Raw genomic sequence first — 26,597 nt, forward strand, 5'->3', positions numbered from 1 at the left:
CCACAGATGCCCAGTGGGAGGGTGGAGGCGTGGCCGGGGAGCACACCTGACAAGGGAAGGCTTCTGGAACAGGCAGCCAGGGGAGTCTGAGATGGGGCAGGACATGGTGACAAGAGAGGACAGCCAGGAAGGCGGCCCAGATGGAGGGGCTGGCACGGCCTGGAGGGGACAGTGGGCAGCCACCCACTACCCGGGCCCAGGGAATGGCCAGCAGATGGAAGAGATGTGCTAAGCTAGGCAGGCTCTTGCCTGAAAGGGAGCCAGGAGGGTCCTGATCTTGGGACCAAATCCCTTTGGCTTCTATGTGGATGACCCTAGATCCCACAGGAGCCCCACCCCCCCATTCTACAGGAGAGCAAACGGAGGCTCGGAGAGGTCATCTGCTTACCTGGAGCCGAGCGACAGCCTATGTGCCCTGGCTGGATCGTGCCGAGATGGCGGCTGCCTCCTCAGCCAGCCAGCAGGGAAGGTTCGGTGCCTGAGAGGAAAATGAGAAGGTGGAGGGCAGGAGCACTCAGGACCCCAAAACCAGGGCAGCAGTGTGGCAAGAGCCCTGGGCGGGCCGCCAGAGCTAGAGCTGCCAATCCCTGCCCAGCACTTGTGGACCATTGACAAGAACGCGGGTTGCACAGGACAGTGTAGTGTGGTGGTTAGGGAAGCCTCTAGAGTCAGACCACCTGAGACCAAGTCTCAGCTCTGCCGCTCTAAGCACACATTCTAGCAAATTACTTCACCTCTGTGCCTTCAAGCCCCCATCTGAAAAGGGGAGGGATAACCTTCCCTCCATCACAGGGCTGGGTAAGGACTGGATGAGTTACTATGGGTTACGTCCTAAGAACAGTGCCAGGATTTCATAAGAACTCAGTAAATGCTGGCTGGTTCATATTGACACTCTGACACCTTGGTTTCCCCATCTGTCCAGTAGAAGCCTTAATAACCCCCCAGAGCACTCATCGCCATCCTCCCTGGAGTCACGAGTGCCTGGATGGTTCTATCACAGTCCTTCTTCTGCCCTTGGCTGGCAGTTTCCTAAGGACTGACTGGAACTGGACTCGAGATCCCCACGGGGCCTGGTCAGGGTGGCATCAGCCAGTGTCTTGTTAAGTTGGCTCCCACCTTCTGGAAGCCACCTCCAAAAGGCAGGTGCACTAGGGCCCCAGGGGGAGGGTGCTGTTTCTAGCGTCCCAGGGGGAATCGTCTGGGCGTATATACTGAGTACTTGTTTTATCCAGCAAGCCCTGAGATTGCAACTCCAACTTCTCCCCGCCCCACGCCAGACACCGTCCGTCCTGTGGAGTCCTTATGGCCACTTTATGGGGTAGATGCTCTCATCTGGATGAGGAAACTTCAGCTCAGAGAGGTTGAACTACTTGTCTGAGGTCACCCAGCAGATTGGTATTTGAACCAGATACGGTTCAGAATGCCAGGAACTATTCTAGGCATTTTTGCCTGAATTTAACCAATGTAATCCTTGCAACAATTGTAGGAGGTAGGTACTCTTGTCCCCACTTTGCAGATAAGGAAATAGCTCTAGTGACCGGCCCGAGGTCACACTGCTGGCACAGGCAGAGCGGGGCTTTGCCAAGTAGCCAGCACACTAACCCCCATTCTTCACTGCCTTTCTGTCTGCATGATGCCCAAAGCCCAAGCCCTTCCCACTTCAGCGGGCAGCTTCAAGAAGTATGTGGGGAGCATGTGCTGAGTGCCGGGTTCTGCGCTGGGCGCAGGGGAACGAGCTGTGGGTCAGATGTCGCTCCCATCCTGAGGGAGCCGAGCGCATGGCCAGGGGACCCCTTGATGAATGATTGCGGCGGGGGCGTAGGACTTTCTGAACTCGAGTAACGTAAGCATCAAGGAGGGTGGGCCTCTGAGGCTGGAGCTGGTTGAGGGGAGGGCAGTTTGCTAAGATTTGAACGCGGAGGATAAGCTTGAGGGCCGGGGCTGGAAAAATGATCTAGGGAAATTGATGTTAGCCATTTACATGTGAGGAGGTGACACAGCGCACAGGCCCGGAATGGGATCCAGGCGAGCGCCTCTGGCCGGTACGCGGTTTAGCCGCCTTTCACCCCAACGAGGAACTTGCCCGTTGCAAAGCTCTTCCCTGTCCACCTTCTCACTTATCCCTTAGGTGATCTCCCCTCCCCAGGCTCCACAGCAGAGCTGCGATGATGAACCCCAGTACGCAGAAGAAACTGAGGCCAGGAAAAGGGCAGGGCCTGGATCCCAGGCCTCCTGATGCCCAGCCCAGGGCTAGGGTAGGGTAGATTTGCACACAGGTCCATACCCGAGTGGTCATGGCTTGTAGACCTAAGCCCTGAGCTGCAGGGCCTGGACCCACATGCCGAGCATCCCCGCAGAGCAGGGAAGAAGGCCAAAGCCCCAAGAGCCCAGATCGCTGAATGCCCATCAAGTGCGAACACTTCCCCCCTCAGGCTGTCCCTGGTACTGCAGGCTCCCTCTGGTGAAAGAAATGGATCCAACACCTACGGGTAGTAACAGCTACTGTTCGTCGGGCACCTGCAAGGCCTCGTGCCATGTGCCTGACACACGGGACCAAATTCCCCCAGTGGCCTTCAGAAATGGGTCTTAGGATCATAATTTTACAAATAAGGAAACTGAGTCTTGGCCTGGTTAAGCTGCTTGACTACAGCCCATGGCTAGCACAAGGCCAAGCTGAGACTCAAACCCAGGTCTGTCTACTTCCAAAGACAGTGTTCTTTTCTGCTCTACGACATCACATTTCTATGTGGCCTGCGCTGTACTAGGATTTTTCTGCTGTAACGTAGTCATCACGATCCTCCAGAAGCCAGGAATCTAGTAACAAGAATCAGGGCTCAGCCAGCCGTCAGTGAGCAAGACTGGGCCCTGGGTCCTGCCCCAGACCTCTTCGGAGTCTTCCGAATAAGTCAGGATGGAGCCTAGAAGCGGTGGCACAGCCAAACTGGGAAAGGTGCAGAGGGATTGCTAGAGGCCCCAGCTGAACCCGTAGACAGCTTCCGAGACAAGAAACCAGCTAGCCTGGAACCCTCTGGGCACAGAGAGGACTGCCCTGTTGGAGCCTGGAGACCCCCCCCCAAGAGCCTTAGGAGATGGGGTTTCCCAACAGTTGCCCTTCACGGCCCCTCCGTGATGCTGTGCGGTCCCTCCAAGAGACTACAGGGTCTCCCCACCCCTTGTGGCCCCTGAGTCCTCATCTGGTTTCTCCAGCGACTCTCCTTGTCTTCTCTCCCAGGTTGCCCATCTGGAACCTTCAAGGCCAACCAAGGGGACGAGGCCTGCACGCACTGTCCCATCAACAGCCGGACCACCTCCGAAGGGGCGACCAACTGCGTCTGCCGCAACGGCTACTATAGAGCAGACCTGGACCCCCTCGACATGCCCTGCACAAGTATGCTCGGGGCCCCTGCAGGGCGATGCCCCACTGCGGCCCGAGTCCCCCCCAGAAAGCTCAGAGCAAGGGGTGGGCAGCTGCCTGGCTCCCGCCAGCCTTTCCTAAGCGGGGAGCGGCCAATCACCTGGTGGGAGGGGAAATGGAAAACTGGTTGGAAAAGGACCATCCTGGGGTCGCTGCGCTGCCAACGCTCAGCGACCGTGGAGCTGGCATCTGGCTCCATCCCTCCGCCCGCCAGTCACATGGAGGATGAAGTCAAGGTCTCGATTCACAAAGGGACGGTGAATGGGAGGCTTGGCAGAAGGAGAACCAACACAGGTGGCGTCTGTGGCAGAAAAGGCTGCCCAGTGTTCTAACCTGGCAGCGGCCGCCTGGATCTCAGGCCAAGGTTCTCTAAGAAAGGAGGGACTAGGAGGGCAGTCTTACCACCCCTGCATCAGACAGGAATGGAATTCAGATGCAAGCGACGGAGAGCTGACCCCAGTGGCTTAAACCGCAGGACTTTACTCTCTCACAGAGCAGCACCCCGAAGATAGGCAGTCCTGGGATATTATGGCCAGTCCATGGAGCTCTCTGGGCCCTGGCTCACTCTTTCTGGGCTGCCATCCTCAGCGTGTGGTTCCTATCCTTCGAGTCACTTCACAGCCTAGGATTGCTGCTGAAGCTCCAGCCATCACACACATTCTAGACAGAGGAAGAAGGAAAGGGGCAAAAGGACATTTTACAGCAGTCTCCTTTTAAGAAAAAGTCCTGACCAACAAGTATATCAGTGGCCAGCCCCCCATCACAGGAGGCTAGGAAATTAGTCTTCTAGCTGGACACTTGCCACCCTGAATAAAATTGGGTTCTGTTAGAAGGAAGAAGGGGAAAGAGATGTCGGGTGGGTATGATCCCCAACACACAAAGACCGGCCCTAGTAACAAACACCGAGGAGGTTGGAGTCCAGGGCAAAAGCGTTAAGCAGACGTGCAGCAAGATGAGAGTTATATTCTAGAAGCATCTCTCAGGTGCATGGAGGGAAGAAAGGATTTGAAGGAAGCCTTTGGGGGCCGGGGCTAGAGCCAGGGCAGCGGGCAGAGAGCCGTCCCGTGGGAACGTGCCTCCACGCCCCCGCTGACCGACACCTCTCCCCTCCCTCAGCCATCCCCTCCGCGCCCCAGGCCGTGATCTCCAGCGTCAACGAGACCTCCCTCATGCTGGAGTGGACCCCGCCCCGCGATTCCGGGGGCCGCGAGGACCTGGTCTACAACATCATCTGCAAGAGCTGTGGCTCGGGCCGGGGCGCCTGCACCCGCTGTGGGGACAACGTGCAGTACGCGCCCCGCCAGCTGGGCCTGACCGAGCCGCGCATCTACATCAGCGACCTGCTGGCGCACACGCAGTACACCTTCGAGATCCAGGCCGTGAACGGCGTCACCGACCAGAGCCCCTTCTCACCTCAGTTCGCCTCCGTGAACATCACCACCAACCAGGCAGGTAAGCGCTTCCGGTGCCCGCTCCGGGGGGCGGGGCCGTGGACCCGAACGGGGACCCTGCCAGCCCCGGGCAGAGACTCCCTCCCCTCCGTGGAGTGGCTTCCGCTTCTCCAAGGCCGTGCTCACCCGGGAGAGAGGTAACACGGGCTACCTCCGCATGGCCGTGGTGTGTGTGACAATTGCCGTCGTTTGGTGACCATGTCCTGTTGAAGGTAGGCGTGCAGCTTCTACAAAAAGGCCCCGCGCTCAGCGGCTTAAAGAACACAGAAAGTCCGGCCTCCCTCATTAAGAGTCCAGGAGTGAGCCATCTAGGCTCGCGGGTGGGTCGGATCCACTGGGAGATTCCGGGACCCAGGTTCTTCCGTTGGCGTCAGCCACCCCCATGCTCCCCACCTGTGTGTGTGCTGGAAGGTGAGGCCCAGAGGTGTCTGTCTGCAGGGAGGGTGGGTGAGCGAGGACCCAGGGAAGCAGGAGTGGAACCCATCCCTTCTGTGCATGGTCCCTGGAAAGAACCTGGTCACGTGGCCTCACCAAGCCACAAAGGAGGCTGGGAGATGTGATCCTCTCCCAGTGGGCAGTGGGGAGACAGCCAGTAGATATCTCGCAGTTTCCACGGGCACCTTCTGGGAGCCTTCAGCCCACCCCAACCCAGCTCCAGCAAGCTTTTCTCCCTCAGCTCACCTTTCATAATCCTTTCTGGGATCCCACATCACCCTCCATCTTCGGTCCTGCTTCCTAGGTCATGGCAAAAAAAGTTGCCAAATGTTTCAGTCTCACTACTACCGCCATTCCCTCTTCAGTCCACACCTCTTAGGCTTCCGGCCCCTCCTCTCCACCGAGACCATTGTCCCCTGGGTCACCTGTGACACTTCCCAGCCTCATCCCCCAACCAAGGGCCACACGAGATTTTCAAGGACCTCATGGTACTTGTGGATTGAAAACTGTGAGTGTGCCCCTTGGTTATTCACTCAACAACCCTTGCCAAGCCCCTGCGGTGAGCATGGTCTGGGCCCTCTCCAAGGAAGAGCCAAGGGAGGCCAGGCTCCAGGAGAGAAGGTGAGTGGGCTACCCACCTTATCTTTCCGATGTCAAGTGGGGCCCACACAGTCAATGCTCAGGGGATCTAGAGATGGAGGTCTAGGTAGGCTTCCTGGAGGAGGCAGGATTTGGCCTGCAGTTTAAGGAACCAATAAAATGTTTAAGGCAGTGTTAGAAAGAAATGTCTTTTGAGAGTGAGGAAGGGCATAAACAAGGACATGGAAGGAGAGGGGTCAACAGCTCCACCTGGTTGAGGGGTGCAGTCTATACAGGACCTCACTGCATACCCCTGGCTTCCTTGAATAGAGGGCATCTATGTCCCCATTTTACAGATAATGCTTAGAGAAGTTGAGTCACAGAGCAGGAAGGGTAAGGGACAGGAATTAACTAGGTCTTCCAGATTCCGCTGCTTGGGCATAGTCCAGGGTATGTCCAAGGAACCTTGAGTGTGACTATGGGTCTGATGGTGCGTGTGAGTGAGTGTATTTATAAGAATGTGTGGGTGTGTCACTGTATGTGTTTGGGCGACCATGTGTTTATGATTGGGATCGCATGGTCTGTGGCCATGTGGCTTATTTATACATGCATTCATGAGCATGGGTGTGTCTGAATCCGAGGGGCTTGGAATGGGGTGTGTTTGAGCATGAATTTGTATGTCTGAATGTGGCCCTGCCTATCCGCGTGTTTGTGAATGAGAAGGAGTGTGGTTTTGTTCGTGAGTGTTTGCGGCATTGCTGTGGCCGAGAGGACATAGTTGGGAGCATGTGCCTGCTGTTCTTGCAGGGTCGGGGGTGCATTTCAGCCCGCTCACAGTGGGGTCTGGAGGGAGTTGACCCAAGGCAGGCAATCCGAGAGAACCCTCAAGAGCCAACAACCGATTACGAAGCCTCAGCTGTGAGGCTCTCCAGCTTGCCAAGGCCCTGAGGTAGGGAAGCCCAGGCTCCCTACTTCCCCCCCAGGCTCCAGGGGTGGAGAGGTGAGAGTTCTTTCCCTGGCTCTAGGGACCTCCTCTGCACCCATGCAGGAGCCCTGAGGGTGGAACTGTCTACTCAGCCTATTAGCCTCAGCCTGTTAGCAGCAAGGGGTAGAGTCTGAGCTGCTTGAGCCAGACTCTTCGTGTCTGGAGCTGGATGTTTCCAGAGAATAGAGATGGGACGGAGTGGAAGTGAGGGGCTTCCAGAAAGGAAGGTGCAGAGGGGGAGCCCTCAGGATTGAAAGACAGAAGCAGTGACAAACAAGCACTGGATTCAGCCCCAAGTTTGAATCCAGCTTTGCCATTCATTTGCTGTGACCTCGGTGTATCAGTCAGCGATTGCTATGATAATGCTGCATAACAAAACCACCCCAAACCTTAGTAGTTTACAACAACAAATATTTATTTTCTCACTCACTCATCTGTGGGGCAGCGAGGGTTTAGCTAATCTGCAGCAGGGCTCTCTGGGCTGGGCAGGACTCCAGAATGTGGGTTGGATTCAGTCTGTCCCATATGTCTCCCATTCCCCTCGGACCGGCCGCCACCCAGGCTTGTTTCTGCCATGGTGAATGCTGGGAGCACAAGCGGCTGTGCCAATGCATGCCACACAAACACATGTCTCTCCTCTGCCTGTGGCATAGTCACCCACAGCAAATGAACCCTGCAGAGTGACTTGGCAAGGGGTATGGGTACATAATCCCATTCCAAGAGGCAAAACTGAGAAAACCAATCCGACCCATCACACTTGTGGAAATCACTGCCTCCCTCGGGGTCTCAATTTTTCCACCACATTGTGCATCAGAACGATATGAGAGCTTCTCCAGAACACAGGTTCCTGGACCCCACCCCAGACCTGTGGAATCAGAATTCCAGGAGTGGGCCCTGGGAATCTGCATGTTTAACAAGTGGCTCAAGTGTTTCTTACCATCGGACGGAGTTGGGAAACTCAGGTCTAAGCCCCTGTATGCCCTCAAAGCCCTGAGGCTTTCTGGATCATAAATACCCTTTCTCCCTCCTCTTTGTTTCAAGCCCCTTGACAAGCTGACTCTTTCACAGATGGTCAGAGCCCAGCTAGGGACCATGCAGCCACACCACGCCCTCACCACCTTATCCCCCTTTGCCAGGTGAGGAAACAGAGGCCCAGAGAGGTGGAGCCACAACTAAGTGGCCTCAACTAGGATTTAAACCCAGAACTATGGGACTGCAAGTCTACACTGGAGAAGACACGGTTCCTGCCCTTGACGATTTATGCCCTGGTTGGGAAGATGAGACATGGACACAGCATCTACATACAAGATGACATGAATGAGGGCCCAAGGAAGTATAGGGGAGGGGAGAGAGATCACAAGCAGGAGACATCATTTCCTCCTGGGGAATGGGGGAAGGGCAAATCATGGAAAGCTTCCTGGAAGAAGAGGCATTTGAGCTTGGCTTTGGAGAATGGAGACACTTGGAAGAAGCAGAGATGGAATCGTGCAGGGAGGAAGGTGTCCCGGCGGAGGGAAGTGCAGGAGGCAGGCTGGAGGGAGAGTTCTTTCTGTTCCTCCTGAGCACAAAGTGCCTGCACACAATGTCCCTCTGCCTGGATTGCTTTTTCTCCTCACCCTTCTTTCAGACCTTAGCTCATCATTATTGACCTTCCTCACTTGGTCACACACCCCCAGCACCTTGGTCCTCCAGCCTCCCTGGTTGAGATTTTAGCCTCATGTCTTTGATCCTGTCGTTCCTGTCTGTCTCCCCCGCCATCGGCATCTGGTGGTACACAATGGGTCTGCTTTTCCTTACTTACCATGGTTTTCCCGGCACCTGGCCAGGGGCGCACCACAGCGAATGCTCAGTGAACATTTGCAGAAGGGCTCAGAGAAGCATGGAGTGAGGTGGGGTGTAGAGAAGTACGATAGGCTGGAAAGCAAGGCTGGGGACTTGATTTCCAGACAAATGCATTCAGTGGTCGGTTTTAATCAGACCCTAAAATTCAATGTATAAATATCTAGCTCATTGCCTTAAAAGGAGAAAGTATTCCTTTTGGGCAAGTGACTGGGCCTTGCTCACACTCCCTTGGCATTCACCGGGGCCAGAGCTGTCTTCTGACTTCATAAAGCCGTCATGCCACCTCCGAACCACACTCCACCATTCCAGAACGCCTTTCCGCCCCATATTCGTGCGTCCTCTCAAGGGCCCCTGGAGAAAGGAGGCCAGGCTGGGCTGCACATCCCTGCTTGAAGGAGGAAGAAACAGGTGTGGGGAGAGGTCCAGCACACGCCCAGCCTCACTCAGCTGGGAAGGGAGGGGCGGACCCGGGATTCAGTCTGCGGTCCAGCGTCTCTGGTCCTGGACACAAACAAACAAGATGACATGGGGATGGGAGGGAGGAGGGCGAGCTTCAGGGCGGGCGTCGGAAGAGAGCCTCTCTCAGGAGGTGACATTGAAGCTGAGATCGAAATCACAAGGCAGAGAGACAGCCGTGCAGACCAGGGACGCGTGCGGCATTTCAGTGACATGGGGCTCGTCCTCAGGGCTGCGTCCAGTCCTCTTGGCCGCCCTCCAGGGCTGCGCCGGACATGGTCTCACCCGGAGCAAACTCCGGGCAGCCGCACCGCTGCCCAGTTCCAGCAGGGGTGGGGAGGGTCTGGGTTTGGGAATCTGGCAAACAGACCTGGCTTTGACTCAAGCCTGGCTGCTCCCTGGCACACAGCCTTAGACAAGTCGCTTAGCCCACGTCTGAACGCATCTCCCCGTGAGTGGCACCACCCCTCCTCGCAGGACTGCTGGGAGGCTTTGAGCTCACGTCTCAAGGTGCCTCCCAGGCTGCCCGGTACATGCGAGTAGCCTGAAAGCCGTTCTGTATTCCCCCTCATCCTAATCATGGCTCCCATGTATCAGGTGTTCACTACATGCCAGACACTGTCCCGAGTCCTTGACCATGAGTCCTCACAACAACGCTGGGAGGTGGGTCCTATTATAATCCTGTTTTACGGGTAAGGAAGGCACGGCATTGAGGGTGAAGAGACTTGTCCCCAGTCACCAGGCAGGCAGTGGCAGAGCCTGGAGGGTTAGAGCACCGCGTACTGGGGCCGCAGTGCTGGCCGGACCCCGGTCTTCTGCAGAGCAGGGGCCCGCGTGCACAACAGCCCCTGGCAAAGGCAGTGTTTGGCATCGCCCGCACTGAACAGGAAATTGACTAGTTAGGAAGTTCCCTGTTGTCACGTCCTAGTGGGTCATGTGGGCAAAAAGGCGTCATCAGTGCTGGGCTTAGCCCTCATCCAGCACAGCCCTGTCTTAACTGTGGGACCGGGCTGCGTGGGCGGCTTCGCTCCTCCCAGCCTCGGGGTCCTCACCTGCAGAGTGGGCGTCGGTCTATCACTCCGGCTTTGCAGGATGGTGGCTGGATTAGCGATCACGTAGACAGAACACCCAGCACATAGGCAGTGGATGAGGTGTGCAACTAGGCTTCACACGAAACCGGAAGGGGTCTTTGTTTCCTCTTGCTGCTGTAACAAAATGCCACAAACTTAGCCACTGAGAACGAGCCACAGTCCACGTCTCCTGGCTCTGTAGGGTGGAAGACCCGCCTGGATCTCAGCGGGCCCAGATCAAGCTGCTGGCAGGGCGGCGTTCCTTCCTGACGCCGCTAAGGGAGGATCCGTTTCCTTGCTCGTTCAGGTGTCGGCAGAACTCAGTGCCGTGGAATGGTAGGAGTGAGGTGTCCCTGTCCTTGCCGACTGGGAGCCACCCTTCGCCCACAGGGCCCTCTTTGCAGTTCCTTCTCGTGGCCCCTGCATCTCAGAAGCTGCAACGGGGCTTCAGGCCTTCTTCACACTCCGGCCCTCTGGTTCTCTGACTCTCGGCTGGAAAAGCGTCTTTTCCTTTAAGGACTCAATAGATTACATTGGGTCTACCTGGATAATCCAGGATAATCTCCTCATCTCGAGGACCATAACCTTAATCATATCTGCAAAGCCCTTTTGCCGTGTAAGGTAACATATTCACAGATTCTGGGATCAGGACGTGGGCATCTTTGGGGGTCATTATTCTGCCTCTTGCCGAAGGTAACAGAAGCCAAATTAAAGCACATTAGCACTGTCAGGGGCCCTGGGGTGCAAACCTCTTTTTTTATAGAGAGGTAAACTGAAGCCCAGAGAGGTTCGTAAGTGGCTGTCCAAGGTGACACAGCAGGTCGTGGCAGAGCCAGGCTCCGACACCCTGGCCAGGTGTCACGGCCCCCGGCCATGACTCCACTCGCATGGCTTTCTCACGGAAAGACTTTCAACTTTCCAAAGCCCCTTCTGCCAGCATGTTCTCCTCTGATCCTCCCGCCCTCCTGGGGCGCAGGCATACAGTGGCTCGGTCTCTAGAACTGGCATGAGCATGTGCTCACCTACTTCTCTCCCTGCGGGCCAAGAGGATCAGAAGGAGATAGGCCAAGAGAGCCCCCGGTGAGACCCAGGCCTAGAGAAATGAAGGGAGAGGGAGAGGGCACTTTCCTCCCCAGGCCAAGCCCTCCACACGCGTCAGCCTCTTTGATCCCCCCAGCTTTCTGCAGGGAAGGCACTGCCGGCCTAGAGTATCAGTTAAGATTGAGCTTGGCTGCAAAGAACAGGAAGAAAATACCAGAGAGCTGCTTCCACAGTAGTGCTGTGTGACAATCAGCCGCAACACCAACAGCATAAAAGCGAGAAGCATTTTTCTAGCACCTGGGTCTCCAGGTCGTCCAGGCGGGTCCGGGGGGGGGGGTGCATGCAAGGGTTTGCACTCCCATCTACTCTGGGTCACTCGGCAGATCTTTGGATATTTTCAGGGCTTTATTGCATGTTTGGGGTTGGCTGCTGTCAGATGGTCAGGATGGTCCTGGCTGGGACCACTAGGGCAACCACTGTGTTCTGCGTGTCTCTTCTTCAGCGGGTCAGCCTGGGCACGTTCTTGTGGGAATCGCAGGGAACCAAGACAGCCGGCAGATACATGCAAGGGCTTGTCAAGCTTCTGCTTAGATCACGTTTGCTAATAACCCATTGACCAGAGCAAGTCACGTGGCTAAGCCCAGAGCAGGGGGGCAGGATGGCACAGGTTATAGGGCAAAGAGTGCAGTTACGAGGTGATTAATAATACAACCAGTCTACCATAGTGGCTTAGACAAAACGGAAGTTTATTTTTCTTATACGTAAAAGATGTCAGAAGATGGGAGTTTGGGCAACTCCGTGGAATCATCAGGGATCCAGGCTCCCTGATACATAGCTTCTTGTCTTTATGGGCCAAAATGGCTCCGAGAGCTCCAGCTATCACATCCATGTCCCAGGCAGCAGGATGGAAGGGGAGTGAGAAGGCCCTTCCCTTTAAGAGAGACTTCCAGTAGTCCCATCCATTACATTAGCTTTATCTCTTGTGGGCAATGCTATTGTCACATGGCCATGTGTAGCTACAGGAGAGTTTGGGGAAAATGTAGTCTTTTATTTGGGCATAATGTGCCTAGCTAAGAACCAAGATTTTGTTAATTTGAGAAAGAAAGAATGGATGTTTGAGCAGATAGAAAGTCGTGTCTGCCACATCCCATTTCACAGTGAGAAAACTGGGCTCAGAAAGGAAAGTAACTTGTCTGAGGTCACACAGCCGCCAGGGCATTAGAAAGCTGGGGTCTGAGCCCTAAATGCTGCGTCTTCTCCCTTCCACCACCACCATCACCACCACTCAGCTACTCACAGTGCTGTTTATAGGTGTGAGCAGCCCAGGGTTGCCCGGCTGGCTCAGAGAGTGTACGACTCTTGATCTCAGGGCCATGAGTTTGAGCCCCACACTGGGTGTAGAGATTACTTAAAATAAATAAATAAAATTCTTTTTTAAAAAAGATCCAGAAGATTCTGAGCGGCCCAGACAGCCCCATACGGTAGATGTCCCCGGGCCCCTGACTGGACCTGTACCTTTGCTAAGCACTTGACATGCAGGTTTTCATGTAACCTCCCAACACCCATGCCCTTGTCCCCATTCTACAGAGGAGAAACTGAGACACTGAGGGGCGAGATATGCTGCCTGGGCTACCTGATTTGAAGCTCAGGCTCTTACCACCTTGCTCGTCCGGGTGCTGGGGTAGACCTGGGTCACATCCAGCAGCCACAGGTAAGATCCAGGCTGTCCAGCATCCCATGGGCAGGCGGGCCACTGGATGTGTCCGTGGTACCAAGCCCAGGGCCTGGCCTTAGCCTGCTCCGATCGTGCACATGACTCAGGCCAAGTAACCAGGGAGAACAAATCAGCCCCGGCTGTAGACTCAGGCAGGCCCGGGTCCCGATCCCTCCCCTGAGCTGAGGAACCTCAGGCAGGAGACTTTACCTGACTCTGTCTTTCGTCATCTGTGAAACAGACATGATTAACCTCACTCCGTCTGACTGTGTAGCACCCAGAAGGTGCTGTTAAATCTAAGCTGAATCAAGGGAAGAGTGAATGAGCCGATGAACAGTCACCCCAGACAGGAGCTTTTCTCACGTTCAAGGAAAGAGACAATATCTCCTAGACCTGATTTTTGTTGTTTTGGGGGTGTTTTCCCCAAAACGTTCCACACATTGCTACTTCCAAAAGACATTAATAACTATTATGTAAAAAAGGGGTTCCGAAGCCAAAGGAGACCTCAACTACCAGGTTAACTGGGTCTCTCCTCTGCAGGACTTCTCAGAGCCTTGAACAAAGGAGTGCACAATGTGGGTCTCACAAGCAGGGGTCTAGAACTCTGTGTTTCTCTACCTTTCTTGGCCACAGGACTCCTTTTCTTCATAGCAAAGTGCACCTTGACACCAGTTCTCAGCTTTTCCTTTTTTCCACCCACAGCACAAATGTTTGGTCCAATCAGAAAGAAACAAGGCCCATTTTCTGGAAGCGTTTTATTTGTGGAAGCTCTGTTGTGACAGTTATGATCAGGTCACCCAGAATTGCAGTTGGATCATCAGGAGTTTACTGAATTGCTACAGTCAAAACAGCGACCCCATTATCAACCGGAAATTCCAGGAGTCTTGTCACGGGGAACGTGCTCCTGCTATCTAGATCCTGGAGAATGTAAACGCAGTTGTAACAGACTGTTGTGCTGTTGTAGGCTGGCTAGTCGGCAAGAGCCTCCAGGCCACCGCAGCAGGTCACATCACAGGTGGGCTTGGGGTCTGAGGGAGAGCGAATGTTTAGTGCCCATCATACAAGCTGCACTGCCTTCCCCTGGCTCCTGCCTGAACCCCTGCTCCAGGTTCCAGCCCCCAAGGTCAGTGAGTCAGCCAGGTTCCTGAAGGTGCTAGAAAAGGAGAGAGTCTGCCCTTCTTTCTCTCCTTCCTTCCTCCAGTAATATGGATAAGTGCTTACTCTGAGCCACACGCTGTCACACTGTCCCAGGCACTAGGGGTAAGGGATTGAACAAGGGATACGAGGTCCCTGTTAACACTGCAAAGGAAAGAAAGCTGCTGTGGGATGGCCCGTGACAGCAGGGGGTGGGTGGTCAGGGAGGGCTCTCTGAGGAGGTCATGGAGATCTTGGGGGAAGGGGCGTCCAGGCAGAAACACCGCAGGGCCAAGGCCCTGAGCAAAGAATGTTGGCCTTGGTGTGATTGGGAACATAAAGGTGGCCAGGGTGGATGGCACTGGGGAGTAGAGGGGCGTATGTTCAGAGGTGGTGGCAGGTGCCGGGCAGGTGGGCCCAGAGGCCACGTGGAGCCTCTGTGCATTATTCAGGGGACCGTGGGAAGTCACAGTGGGCTATCCACAGCAGTGAAGATGTCACAGAGGCAGCGGGATCTGAGACGGGGGCTTGGGGTGGGGGTCTCACACTGCCAATGCCCAGCAACTTCTCCCTACTCCTCTAAGCTCCTGGGGTCTTCTGACCGGTGAGGGTAAAGGCCGAGTACTCTCGGGGGTCTCCTTCCTGCCTCAGAGCTCGGGGCTGTGGAGACGGAGCTGAGTGAAGTCCAAAGCCACACCCTCCAGAGGTAGCCAGGGTCACGGGCCTCCTGTCTTCCTGCCCATCAATGGCTCCTAGTCCCAGAAGGCCCTGAGAGACCTCCTCATGCAACCCCCTCATGCCCAGAGGGGGAAACGGAGGCACATGTGGAAGGCTACTTCCCCAAGTCTCAGCTAATGAAGGGACTGGACGCTCCCCCAGGGCTCGCTGGGGGCAGCAGGGCCCCTGACCACCTGCTCCAGCCAAACAGGCCCTGCCTGGCCGACCTCCCCCTTCCCCTCTCGGCCACAAGCCTCTTTTGTGCTTGCTCCCTGGGGCTCCATCTCCTTGCAGGGGTCACGGGGCACCACTGACCCCAGCCCCCTGCCGGCGTGCCCGGCTGGTAATTGAAAATACCAGAATTCCCTGAAGACCAACTTACAGGGAAACCTGATACCCCAGGGTGGGCGGTGGACGGCAGGAGGGATGGGAGAACATCCAGCTGTTCCCTTTTCTCCCCCATTAATCCCCCCGGATTCCAGGAGAAAGGCCAGCCCTGCTTGGCCCCCACTGGCCCTCCTTGATCATCTTCCCAGCAAATGCCGCCTCCTTGCCACGCCCGGGGTTACGGGGCTTATGGGATCAGAGCCCGGGTTAGCTGCCTGTAACCCAAGCCTGCCAGCTAAGCCCACCAAGCCCAGACCCCCATGGCTGTGTGGGACCTGCCCCCACCAACAGCTGAGCTCCCGGAGCCGAGGCGGGCTGTGTGGTGGTGGGCGAGGAGAGTCCGCGGGAGCCGGGCGGAGTGCACTTCGCACCAATGGGATGGGAGCTGGACCAGGGTGTCCTCAGAGGCCCTCTGATGTCCAGTGGTTTCCAGACCTCCCTGCTCAGCCTGTATCAGCCACAGCCAGCGAAAGGAAGGATGTGTTGGACTTGAGCGGGCCAGGGTTCAAATCCCAGCTGCGCTGCCTGCTCACTGTGGGACTGTGGTCAGGTTACTTCATACCTCAGTGCCTCCATTTCCTCATCTATAAAATGGGTATAATCATAATACCTGCCTCACAGGGTCCATATGAGTGTCAAAGGAGTTCACTACGTAAAGCATCTGGAAGAGCGCCTGGCACAGAGGGAACAGGTGTTAGGTGTTGGCCTTCCTTTTGTTTTTCTGCTGGGCATCATGGGGCATAGAGGCGTTGTCAAGATGACAAGTTATCTATCTGAGGAGCAGGTTGCCTACTGCAGTCCTTCTGTGGCTCCCCAGTGCCTTCAGGACAAGGCAGGCTCCTGGGCAGCCTCAGCCCTGCACCTCCCCACCCACTTCTCATCCCCCTGCTTCAAGACGCTCCATGCCCACAGGCTCCAGAAGTTGAGCCTGGGCAGATGAGAGGGCCAGTCTTTGCAGAAGCCAGGCTGTGAGAAGCAGTGTGGTGGGTGGAAAATGTACTCGACCAAGATTCAGCTGGTGTAGGCTGTAAGAGCCAGCCCCTGCCTGCTGTGTGACCTTGGACAAGTCACCTTCCTTCTCTGGTCCTGAATCCACTGCTCCTCGAAGTGTGGTCCACACGCCAACAACATCCGCGTCACCCGGGAGCTTGTTAGAACGCAGATCTTCAGGCCCTATCCCAGACCTGTTGAATAAGAATCTTGGGGAGAGGCGGGGCAGTGCCCAGCAAAGTGAGTTTTCACAAAGTCTCCTGCTCATCTCCTTATGCCCCCTCAAGTCTGAAAAGTGCACTAGTCTTTAGGGACACGTGCTGCCACTTTTCTTCACTGTTGGGCGGTGAAATCAGGGGGAGAGAAGTGAAGGGAACAGCATTGCCCCTTCTCAGGCCTGGATCGCCTTGGCCGAGTCCTGATCCAGGGGCTTGGACCCAGGAGCTCCAACCTGGAGCAGGGAATCACTGTGTGAAACAAATATGCTTTCTCCTGTTGGACCCCGAGCCCCTGGGAGGCAGAGACCTGAGAGGTTCCTCTCTTGAATCCCAGAACCCAGCATCATGCTGGCCTTATAGCAACTCCATGAATTGAAATACTTTATTGAGACATTACCGACTTATAACATGAAAGTTTAGTATACGATGTGATGTCTTGATACATGTATATATTGCAGAATTATGACTGCAGAAGGTAGTTCACACCTCCATCCTCTCACATAATTACCATTTTTTGGTGTGTGGTTGTAACATTTAAGATCTACTCTCTTAACAACGTAGAGTTATACAATATGGTATTGTTTCTTACAGTCACCGTGCTGCACATTAACTCCCAGAACTTACTCTTCTTACAGCTGGAAGTTTGTACCCTGGGACCAGCATCTCCTCCTTTCCCCCAGCCATCAGCCCCTGGCACCATTCTACACTCTTGAAATATTCTTTTTTTTTTTTTTTAAGATTGATTTATTTATTTTAGAGAGAGCAAGTGAGAGTGGGGGAGGGGCGGGGGAGAGGAAGAGACTCAAGCAGACTCCCCACCGAGTACAGAACCCAGTACGGGGCTCAATCCCACAACCCTGAGATCACGACCTGAGCTGAAACCGAGAGTTAGACGCTCAGCCAACTGAGCCCCCCAGGTGCCCCCCTGCCCATCCCCTTGAAATGTTCTGATGTTGTCTTTTTCTAAGGAAATTCTACGCTCCATGCAGGACTCAAACTCACGACCCCGAGATCAAGAGTCGTGTACCCCACCAATGAGCCCGCCAGGTGCCCCTTGACATGTTTTTAACAAGACCTCTCTCCTGAGAGTACCAGGCACCGTGGTCAAGCCTTTACGTGCATTTCTTCTTTTGTGCTCATGACATCCTTGCCAGGGGAGGGTCCGCATTGGTCGGGGGAGAAAGGAGGCTCAGAGAGGTTGAGAGAACTCGCTGAAGGCTACAGCACTGGGGAGTGGGGAGCAGATTTGCCTGCAGGTCTGATTCCAAACTCGGGCTCCCGACCGCTAAGCTGGACTGCCTTTCTGGGGCTGGGTTGAGATCTTCTCACCCGAGGGTGCAGTTCCCTGCAGAAAGCACCAGCTGACTGAGGTCCCGTCGTTGCAGCTTGATGGCAGGACGGCTTACCCATGCTTCTGCGTGCAGCATGTGTCCAAGGCTCACAGATACAACAGATACGCAGTGACGCACGCTCTGCCCGTGGAAGCGGACCACAGCAGGCGGGAGCGGAGGGTGGATGGCCCGGCCTCACGGAGGAGCCAGGGCCTCCGGCAGTCCAGAACAGAGTGCTCAGCTCCGGAGGGAGAGACAGGTCTGGGCTGGAGACGGGGTCAGAGAATGAGGGGACAGTGGCAGGGACTGCGCTGAGGGCCAGCAGGGAGCATAGCTGGGGCAGGAGAACCCGGCTCCAGGCCCAGCTCAGCGCCTCACTAGCTGTGTGGCCTTGGGGAAGTCACCATGCTTCTCTGAGCCTCAGTCTCCTCCTCTGCAAATTGTGGCTATTAACCCCCCCACACACATTGTTGTTGAGAGGACCGAATGAGGTGACACAGGTCTGCTGCTCGTTGTGGCAAGTACCCACGGACACGGGCGAATGCTCCCCGAACTGACCACCTGCCAGAAGCCGCACTGAGCAATGGCCACGATTTCACACATCTGCCCCCCCAACAGCTCTCAGGGCATGTTACCCTCAGGCTCATTTCACAGATGAGGAAACTGAGTCACCACTCGGGTACTCTGACTGCCCCTCCCCTGGGCTCTAGCAGTTAACCTCACTAGTCTCCGGGGAGCATCTCCCTGGAGCCGGGTGCTGGGCTAGTGAGGACCCTGAGTCTGGCTCAGCACTGCCTGCTGCATGACCCTTGAGCAGGTTACTGAACAGCCCCAAGCCTCAGTTTCCCCATCTATAGACTGGGGCTGTTAGTAGCCCCCAGCTAATGGGGCAATTGTGCGAATTCTCTGTCACACCTCTGTTAGCAGGCGTAAAGAGCCTAGAAGAGTGCTGGGCACAGAGTAAGGGCTCAGTCAGTGTTTATCATTGTTACTATGATACATGTATACGCAGCCCCGGAAGTCCTTCAAGTGACTTCATGGAGCCCGAGAAACGTCACCTCCCATCCCCGAGCATCTGGTGAGAATGTATTGCTTTGTGCTGCCACTTACTCTATATAGAGCCTCAGGCAAGACACTCCATTCTCAGCTTCCCCATCTGCAAAATGGGCTGAAGGAGGTCTGCTTTCGAGGCTGTGGTGGGGATTAAATGGGTTAGTGCGTGTCCAGGGCATAGCACCGTGCCCAGCACGTCGTAGGTGCTCAATCAACAATGGTTAGCGGGGCCCCTTCGCTCACATTGGGGTCTCTTGATTCTCTGGGAGGCAGTAAGGAAGACAGAGTCCCCCTGTTTGAGGAGGAAACTGCAGGGGGCAGGGCCCTGATCCTCCCAAGAGGCAGGACAGACAGCACTCCCTCAGGTGCAGAAGAAACTGAGGCTTGTCAGGGACACCGGGACCAAGGTCCAAGTCCTTCTTGCTGGTGCTGCCGCCCTGTCTCGGGGGTCTTGGGCCAATTTCCCACAGGTACTCGGGATGCTAGAGGGAAGCCGGACCTGCTAGGCTACTGCTGGCCTCTGGGCTGATTGACCTCCAGGCCGAGGCCTGCCCAGGAAGGACAGGCAGGGAGCGTTCGAGCTGCAGGACCTCGGGGATCTTGCAGCCTGCCCGTGGTGCAGAGGAAGAAACCAGGAGCAGAGGTGGGGGACAGCTTGCCCAAGGTCACACAGTCAGTGAGTGGCAGACCAGGGAGTAGAGCCTGGGTCTTCTAAGCAACACAACGTTCCCTCCACCCTGGGGCTGAAGGGACAGAAACAGCAGGGGACAGGTGAGTCATTGCCAGGCTTTAAGGCCCGATGGGCTCCTACCGGCCCCCGTTCCATACTCACATCCGTACAAAGCACCTGGGAAGCAAGATGTGCATGAGGAGGAAAAGGGTCCGTCGCAACCTTCAGACAGCCTGTGTGGGCCAAGACAGAGCATCTGCTTGCCACAGACTGGCCCAGGAGCCCTCAGCTGCTCCTGAGACCATGAAAACCTCAGGCCCGGAGAGGCAAGGAGGCCCACTCCGGTCACACCGTGTCACACCCACTCCGGTCACACCATGTCAGGAGTCCACCCCTGCCCCTATCCAACTCATGGGCCGAGCCCTGCCCCAGCAGACCTGGGTTCAAATCCCAGCTCCCCTACCGAGGACGTGAGGGCTGTGTGATCCCAAGAAGCCACTTGCTCCTCTGACCTTTGGCGTCTTCGCCTGTCAGTGGGCCCGATACTGTCCCCTCACCAACGATCAGCTCAGGGAACAGGTGTGAAGGGCCCCGGGCTGCGGGTGACGCACAGTAGGTGCTTTGCACAGGTTCGTTCCACCTGAGAAGGAGGCAAGAAACACAGGCCCCGGTGAAACAGGAAATAGGAATCCAGAAAAAGGGCAGCTCGCAACTCGTCCCTGGACCTCAGCTTCCACATCAATAGAACGAAGGGACGGGACTAAATTATTTCCAAGAGTCCTCCCAGCACTACCCAGGCCTCCCCTGACTTCCTGTCCCCTTCCTTTAACCTCCATGATGACACTAGCCGCGCTAGGGAGAGGGAGCGACGGAGGGAGGGATTTTGTTGAGGTCGAATTTATATACGATGAACCGTTTTAACGTGTACGATTCAGTGGCATTCAGGGCCTTCCCAGTGCTGTGCGACCACCACCTCTGTCTGGGCCCAGAACATTCTCCCTTCCTCCCTTCCCAACCGCTTGCTATCTATGGATGGATTTACCTACTCTGAATATGGCATACGAACGGACTCATAAAATATGGGACCTCTGTGTCCGTCCCTTTGCATGTTTTGAAGTCCATCGACACTGTAGCCTATGTGGTACGGGATTTATTCTACAGCTAGCTAGGAGTCTATGGTGATACACCACGATCCGTGTGTCCCTTCGTCCGCGGAGGAACGCCTTGGGGCTTCCCGGCTCTTGGCTACTGGGAACCGTGCTGCTCTCAACAGTCGTGTACAGGTGTTTGTTGGAGGACCTGCTTGCAGTTCTTGGGGATAGAAAATTAGAAGTGCAAATGCTGGGTCATGTGGTAAAGCTATGCTTAACTCTTGAAGGAACTGCCAAACTGTTTTCCATAGGAGCTGTGGATTTATTTTTATAAATTTATTTTTGGCGGACATTTGTATTCAGTGCTAGATCCCTGGCGCACAGTAGGCACTTGCAGAAGGAACGAGGGAATCTCCCACCCTCTCCGCTCGCCTCTCCCAGAGCCACATCATCCTGTCTTGGGTCTGTAAGTTCCCCAGTCCAGTAGGCTGTAAGCGCTCAGAGAGAATGAACACCCTCCATCCAGCTGCGTTGGGCCGGGCCAGAGAAGGGCCCAGGGCATCTATCTCTCCCCAGGGACGGCCAGCATCGTCTGTGTCTGAAATCTGCTGGTGCCTCATGAAAGCAGCACCCACGTCCTCCACAAGCCCCTTTGCCCCCGTCAGCCCCCTAGGCAGGCTGTGTGGCCTCAGCCAGAAGCCTTCCCCTCTCTGATCCTCCACTCTGTCCTTGCGGGCACCTCTAAAGTGGGGCCAGAGGCTGCACCCTCTCCTGCTACCCCTGACCCCTGACCTCTGACCTCTCTTCCAGCTCCATCGGCCGTGTCCATCATGCACCAGGTGAGCCGCACCGTGGACAGCATCACCCTGTCGTGGTCCCAGCCTGACCAGCCCAACGGTGTCATCCTGGACTATGAGCTGCAGTACTATGAGAAGGTACCCGTGCTCCCGGGCGCACTCCCCACCCCCACCCCCACCTCCCTGGGGCCAGGGGTTCTACCATCGCGTGAGACTGGACACAGAGAGAGCACTGGCCTCGGAGTCAGGCTGCCTGGCTCAGTTCTGACTCCGGTCCTCCCCAGCTGTGGGACATCAGGCAGGTGCTTTGACCTCTCTTAGTCGTGCTTTTGTTGGTCTGGGGCGCCGGGCCAGCAATCTCAGTAAAAGACAACGACGGTCATGGCCCTTTCCTCACCGAGACCCTTCCTCTTGGCTTCAGTGGGCCTGAGGTTCTGAAAAACTGGTTTCCCAAAAAGCTTCACCCATCTGAAGCAGAGATTTAAAACTGCACAAGAGAGCTTCTGTCCAGGGTGCGATTAGAGCTCCGTCCCCGTGTTGCTCAGATTCCAGCTAAAACACTTGTTTTCATTTGCCTGGCCGCCATTTGTATGGGGAGAGAGCGATTTCTCTTTGAGCTTTTAAACCAGACCCTTGTTACCCCCCAAGGAGCCGGGGCTGGAAGCCACTGGTGTCGTAGAGGAGCATTGGACTAGGAATGGGAAGCCATAGGTTCAGATCCCAGGTCCATCCAGACCCGGCCGTGTGACCTTAAGCAGGCATCTTACCTCTGTGAGCCTCAGTTTCCTCCTGTGTCACGTCCAAAGGAGATTGCGTCTCTTGACTAGGGGCTGCGCAGGTGAAGGAGGAAAGGCAGGGGTGGTGCCCAGCACAGCTCCCGGCCCCAGCAGAGTGTGTTTTCCCTTCCTCCCATCTGCCGTGCGTGCCGTATGGTGGGCAAGAGCTACTACCTGTGAGGCCAGGTGAGGCCGGTACATTTGAACGTGGGGCCTGCTCAGTGTAGGAGCCAGGGGGCGGATACAGCAGCGGGACATCAGAGGTCCAGGAAACCCTCTTTGTGACTGGAGAGTTTTCTTACCTGCATCCTGAGGCACAGAGGCTGCAAGGGCCTCTGGGAAAATTGTCATTGGGATCGCATTCAGACTAAGGTGTGAATGACTATAGGAAGTGCTTTGGTTGAGGGTTGGGGCCTGGAAATGGATAGGAAGCCTCTCCCCCCCGGCTGAGACGAAGAGAGAGGGAAGCAGATCCAGCCTCCCTGCTGGAGCCCTGCCTTGTGAGGCCCAGCCCCACCCTTCCACTCTGCTGACCCCGGCTCGGCCCAATCCTGATGAGTCCCGGGAGGCCGTCAAACTCCTATCCAGCCTCACGCAGCTGGTTTGTGATTGCTGTGTCCTTGCTCGTCCCTTGCTCTAGGCAGTGCCTTCTGAGAGGCCAGGGACCACATCTGTCCCATTCACCGTCTTCTCCCCAGCACCCTGGGCCCGGCACCAAAGCGACACTTGATAATATTGGTTGAAGGAATAAGTGAAAAGATCCCTTCCCAGGGCCTGTTCCTCCAGGGTGGAGACCTTGCCTTACCGTCTGCTGTTTCCCCAGCCTGGCACACAGTAGGTGCTCAAGAGGCGCTGTTGGATGGCCTGAGCTGAGGATGATGTGAGGGAAGCGGCTCCGGTCCTCGCTGGGCCCTCGAGGGCCTTGAAGGAGCCAGGTGTCCTGTAGCATGAGCCAGACCAGCTGTTCCCAGGCCCCGGAAGCCCCAGGCCCTGCAGAAACCAGCATTTCCACCCCTTCTGGCGGGGACAGCTTAGCAACTCAGAATTCAACAAAGAAAAAAAAAAAACGCTAATTAAGAAGCTTTATGATTAAACGGAACTGAAAGTGTTTGTCCCCGAAGACCAGAGAGGAAATGAGGAATCCCAGCGCGGGTCCTGCCGCCGGCCCATTTCCTACCAAGACGGGAGGGGCTGGGGAGGCTGCTGGAGGTGTGAACCGGGAGGCAGCTCTGCCCTACTTTCTGCGGCGGCCCGGCATCCCCAGGCCTCTGCCACGGGGGCAGGACCCGCAGGCCCTGCAGCAGCCGCGGCCACCACCTGCTCACCGCCTCCATCATCTCGTTCCTCCTCACAGTAGTGCCATTCACCCCAGTGGACGGGAGGGGAAACTGAGGCACAGAGAAGTTGTGCAACTTGTCCAAGAGCACCCAGCTGCTAAGTGGCAGAGCAAGGATTTGGGCCTATGCTCTCTCTCCTCACCTGGCTCTCCTGCCTTCTGGGATGCTTCTGGGATGACTGTGTAAAGGTGGACAGGACCAGGCTCTGAAGGAGGATCTGAGGTACAAATGGCCAGAGAGGGACAGGCCTGAGTTACGAGTGTGGTGAGACATGGCCCTACTCTGTCAGCCCCTCCTCCCGGGGCCTGGGGCGCAGTAAGAGGCAGCTTGGCATCTGCCAGTGAGAGATGGACACCAGTTCATTCAATATTCACTGTCGCCAACTTTGGGCTGGGCCCTGGGCTCAGTACTGGGAATACTGCAATTAGCCAGACATGCCCAGAGGCCTCAAGGCCTTCGCAGTCCAGGGGAAAAGACAGATCCAGACATAAATAGCCATGAGACCAATTGTAGCACAGTCACAGAAGGGCCAACAAAGGTCCTTATGGACACCAAGGAGGGACCCATGATCTGGGTCAAGTGAGGGTAAATCATTCTAGTGACATTTGAGCTGAGCCTTGAAAGATGCTAGGAGTTCACCAGACAGACGAGTGATGAGAGCAGTCATTCCAGACAGCAAGAACAGCACATGCAAAGGCCCTGGGGCAGGAGAAGGCAAGTGTGGAGGAGCAATATGAACAACAGCAAGATTAGTAGGGAAGGAGTTGGAGAGGGAGACAGGGCTGGGTTGTGGTGGGCCTTCCACGCCTTTGGAGTCTGGATTCAATTTAAAGTACTATGGGAAGCCATCAGAAGGTTCTGGAATGGTGTGATCTGACTCAGATTATGTTAAAGATCCCTGTAGCTTGCTGTGTGGAGAATAGACTGTAAGGGGGTTCTGGAGACACAGACCCTTTAGAGGGCTCTCATGGGACACTAAGTGAGAGACGACGGTGGCAGGGAGTAGGGGCTGGCAGCAGAGATGGTGAGAAGCCAACAGATTCAGACGGTATTTGGAAACTCAGGGGACCAGGGAAGTGTGGAGGACAGCTCCCAACGGCTGGTGGTGCCTTTTCCTGGGGCCAGGGTGGGTTTGTGATGTGGAGATACAGGGGCGAGGCTTGCCAGGGGTGGAAAGGTACGGCCAAGAACAGACAGGAGGGTGTACAGAGATAAAACAGAACCGGATGGACAGAATCAGGACGATGGCATGTCTAAGGAGAGAAGGAAAAAGGAGCTGACGGCAAGTGTCAGAGGAGACGGCAGACAGGGGTCGGAGCAGTCTCGGTCCCCAGCCTCTCAGGCTTCCGTCGGGAGGGACAGCCAGAATGCGGGATGGATTCTGACAAGTCCGCAGCCGGCTCTTCCCAAACACTTCGGAATCCTCCCAGTGCCTGCAATTGATTTCTTTAATGAAGGCTGCAGATCTCCCCAGGTAGGGGAGCTCGGCAGCCAGCCCTGCCGACCCGTGGGGGCCCCGCCCCCACTATCTTTCCCACTCCTCCCTTCCTGCTTTAGAAAGGGCTCTTTTTGGAGCGGGCTCCCCGTTTGGCCTTTCCCCAGCTCCACTGGGGATTTCCCAGCCTGCCCGGAGCCCGGAGCTAAAAACCACTTTGCTGCAAGGCTTCTGGATGCCGCTGACGAGTGGTGTTGGCCAGACCGGCGCTGGCTGTTTCCATCGGCTCCAGCGTCCTGGGGGAGGTGGCCTCCTTTGGCAGCTGCCCCAGAGCTCGGAGGTTCATGCCCCCTTTGGCTCCCCCAGCGCTCCAGGAGAAGATTCATTTGTGGGGCCACCTATGGCAGATGGGCCCCCGTAGGCCTCAGCGATTTGTGTTTATTCAACAGAAATTTCCACTTGCAGAGCGGAAGGGGAGGAAGGTTGGGGGCGATGGGGATGAGCTATGAAAGTCCAGGCTTCATTGGTTGTTGTCCAGGGTACGTGGAGCAGTGGGGACGGTTGTCCAGGTTGGACCTGGAGAGGTTTGTTCTCACACTTACTCATTTCATGAACATCAGCGAAGGCTTGCCCTGTCACGGTGTTGATAACGATGAGGGCGATAGCCAATATTTATCAAGTCCTTATGTGTGCTGGAGAGTTTGCTAAAAGCTTTACCCATTTTTTTCCTATTGAATCTCCACACCCATTCTGTGTGGCATAGGGTGGTGTTATCCCACTTTAAAGATGAGAAGACCAAGGCCCATAGGGCTTAAGAAATGCACCCAGTGCCTCACTGTCCCATAATCTCCGGGTAAGGATTCAAACTAAGGACGGGTAGATTTCTTTTTTTTTTTTTAACATTTTATTTATTTATTTAGAGAGTGAGTGTGAGTGGGGGGAGGGGCAGAGGGGGAGGGAGAGAGAGCATCTCCAGCAGACTCCACGCTGAACGCAGAGCCCGATGTGGGGCTTGATCTCACGACCCTGAGATCATGACCTGAGCCGAAATCAAGAGTCTGACGCTTCACTGACCGAGCCACACACGTGCCCCGGGACTGGTGGATTTAGTACTAAATTTCTTCCCTTAACCCATTGGTGTTTAGTCCTAATTCAGATAAAGGTGCTCCAGCCATGGCGGAGGAGAGAGGGGAGCAAATATGTCTAGAGCAGCTCCTTTGTGCCAGATGTTACCCGATCACAACAACCCTGAAAGGCTGGCATTTGTTGTTCCTTTTCTGGAGTAGAAAACAGGGGCCCAGGGGAGTGAAGGGTCTTTCCAAGGTCACAGTGCAAGTAAGGGGAAGAATCGGCATTTGAAATAACTTTCGATCCCCTGCTCTGTCCTGTTCCCTGCTTTAGGGAAGCGATCCACGAGGTTCATTCCTCATTCTCCTGAGGCACCCATGCCACTGGCAGTTACTTCCCAGCTCCCTCCTATAATCAGGAACTTAAAACTTCCATCCTCTCTAAGTGGACATCCAACCCACTCAGTCTGCAGAATCCATCCCCTTGTCAAACCAGAGCAGATTCCATGTTGGCTGGCGGTACCTAGTGGACAATCTTGGTACTGCAACATGCGTTCATGGCTTTTTTTTTTTTTTTTTTTTTTTTTTTTTTTTTTTTTTTTTTTT

At 55.5% G+C, this 26,597-nt stretch overlaps 1 protein-coding gene across 3 annotated transcripts in view; it reads left to right on the forward strand.

Moving 5' to 3' along the window:
* EPHB2 (EPH receptor B2) overlaps window positions 1–26,597 on the forward strand; it is a 124,761-nt gene that overhangs the window by 77,218 nt on the left and 20,946 nt on the right. For all 3 annotated transcript variants that reach the window (XM_008694872.2, XM_040618942.1, XM_040618943.1), the window contains exons 3-5: window positions 3,233–3,388; window positions 4,532–4,867; window positions 21,390–21,514. In XM_008694872.2, the coding sequence (XP_008693094.2) occupies window positions 3,233–3,388; window positions 4,532–4,867; window positions 21,390–21,514 (617 nt within the window). The remainder of the gene's footprint in view (window positions 1–3,232; window positions 3,389–4,531; window positions 4,868–21,389; window positions 21,515–26,597) is intronic.

Source organism: Ursus maritimus, unplaced genomic scaffold (assembly GCF_017311325.1).
Source record: "Ursus maritimus isolate PB19 unplaced genomic scaffold, ASM1731132v1 scaffold_32, whole genome shotgun sequence".
Taxonomy (NCBI): domain Eukaryota; kingdom Metazoa; phylum Chordata; class Mammalia; order Carnivora; family Ursidae; genus Ursus; species Ursus maritimus.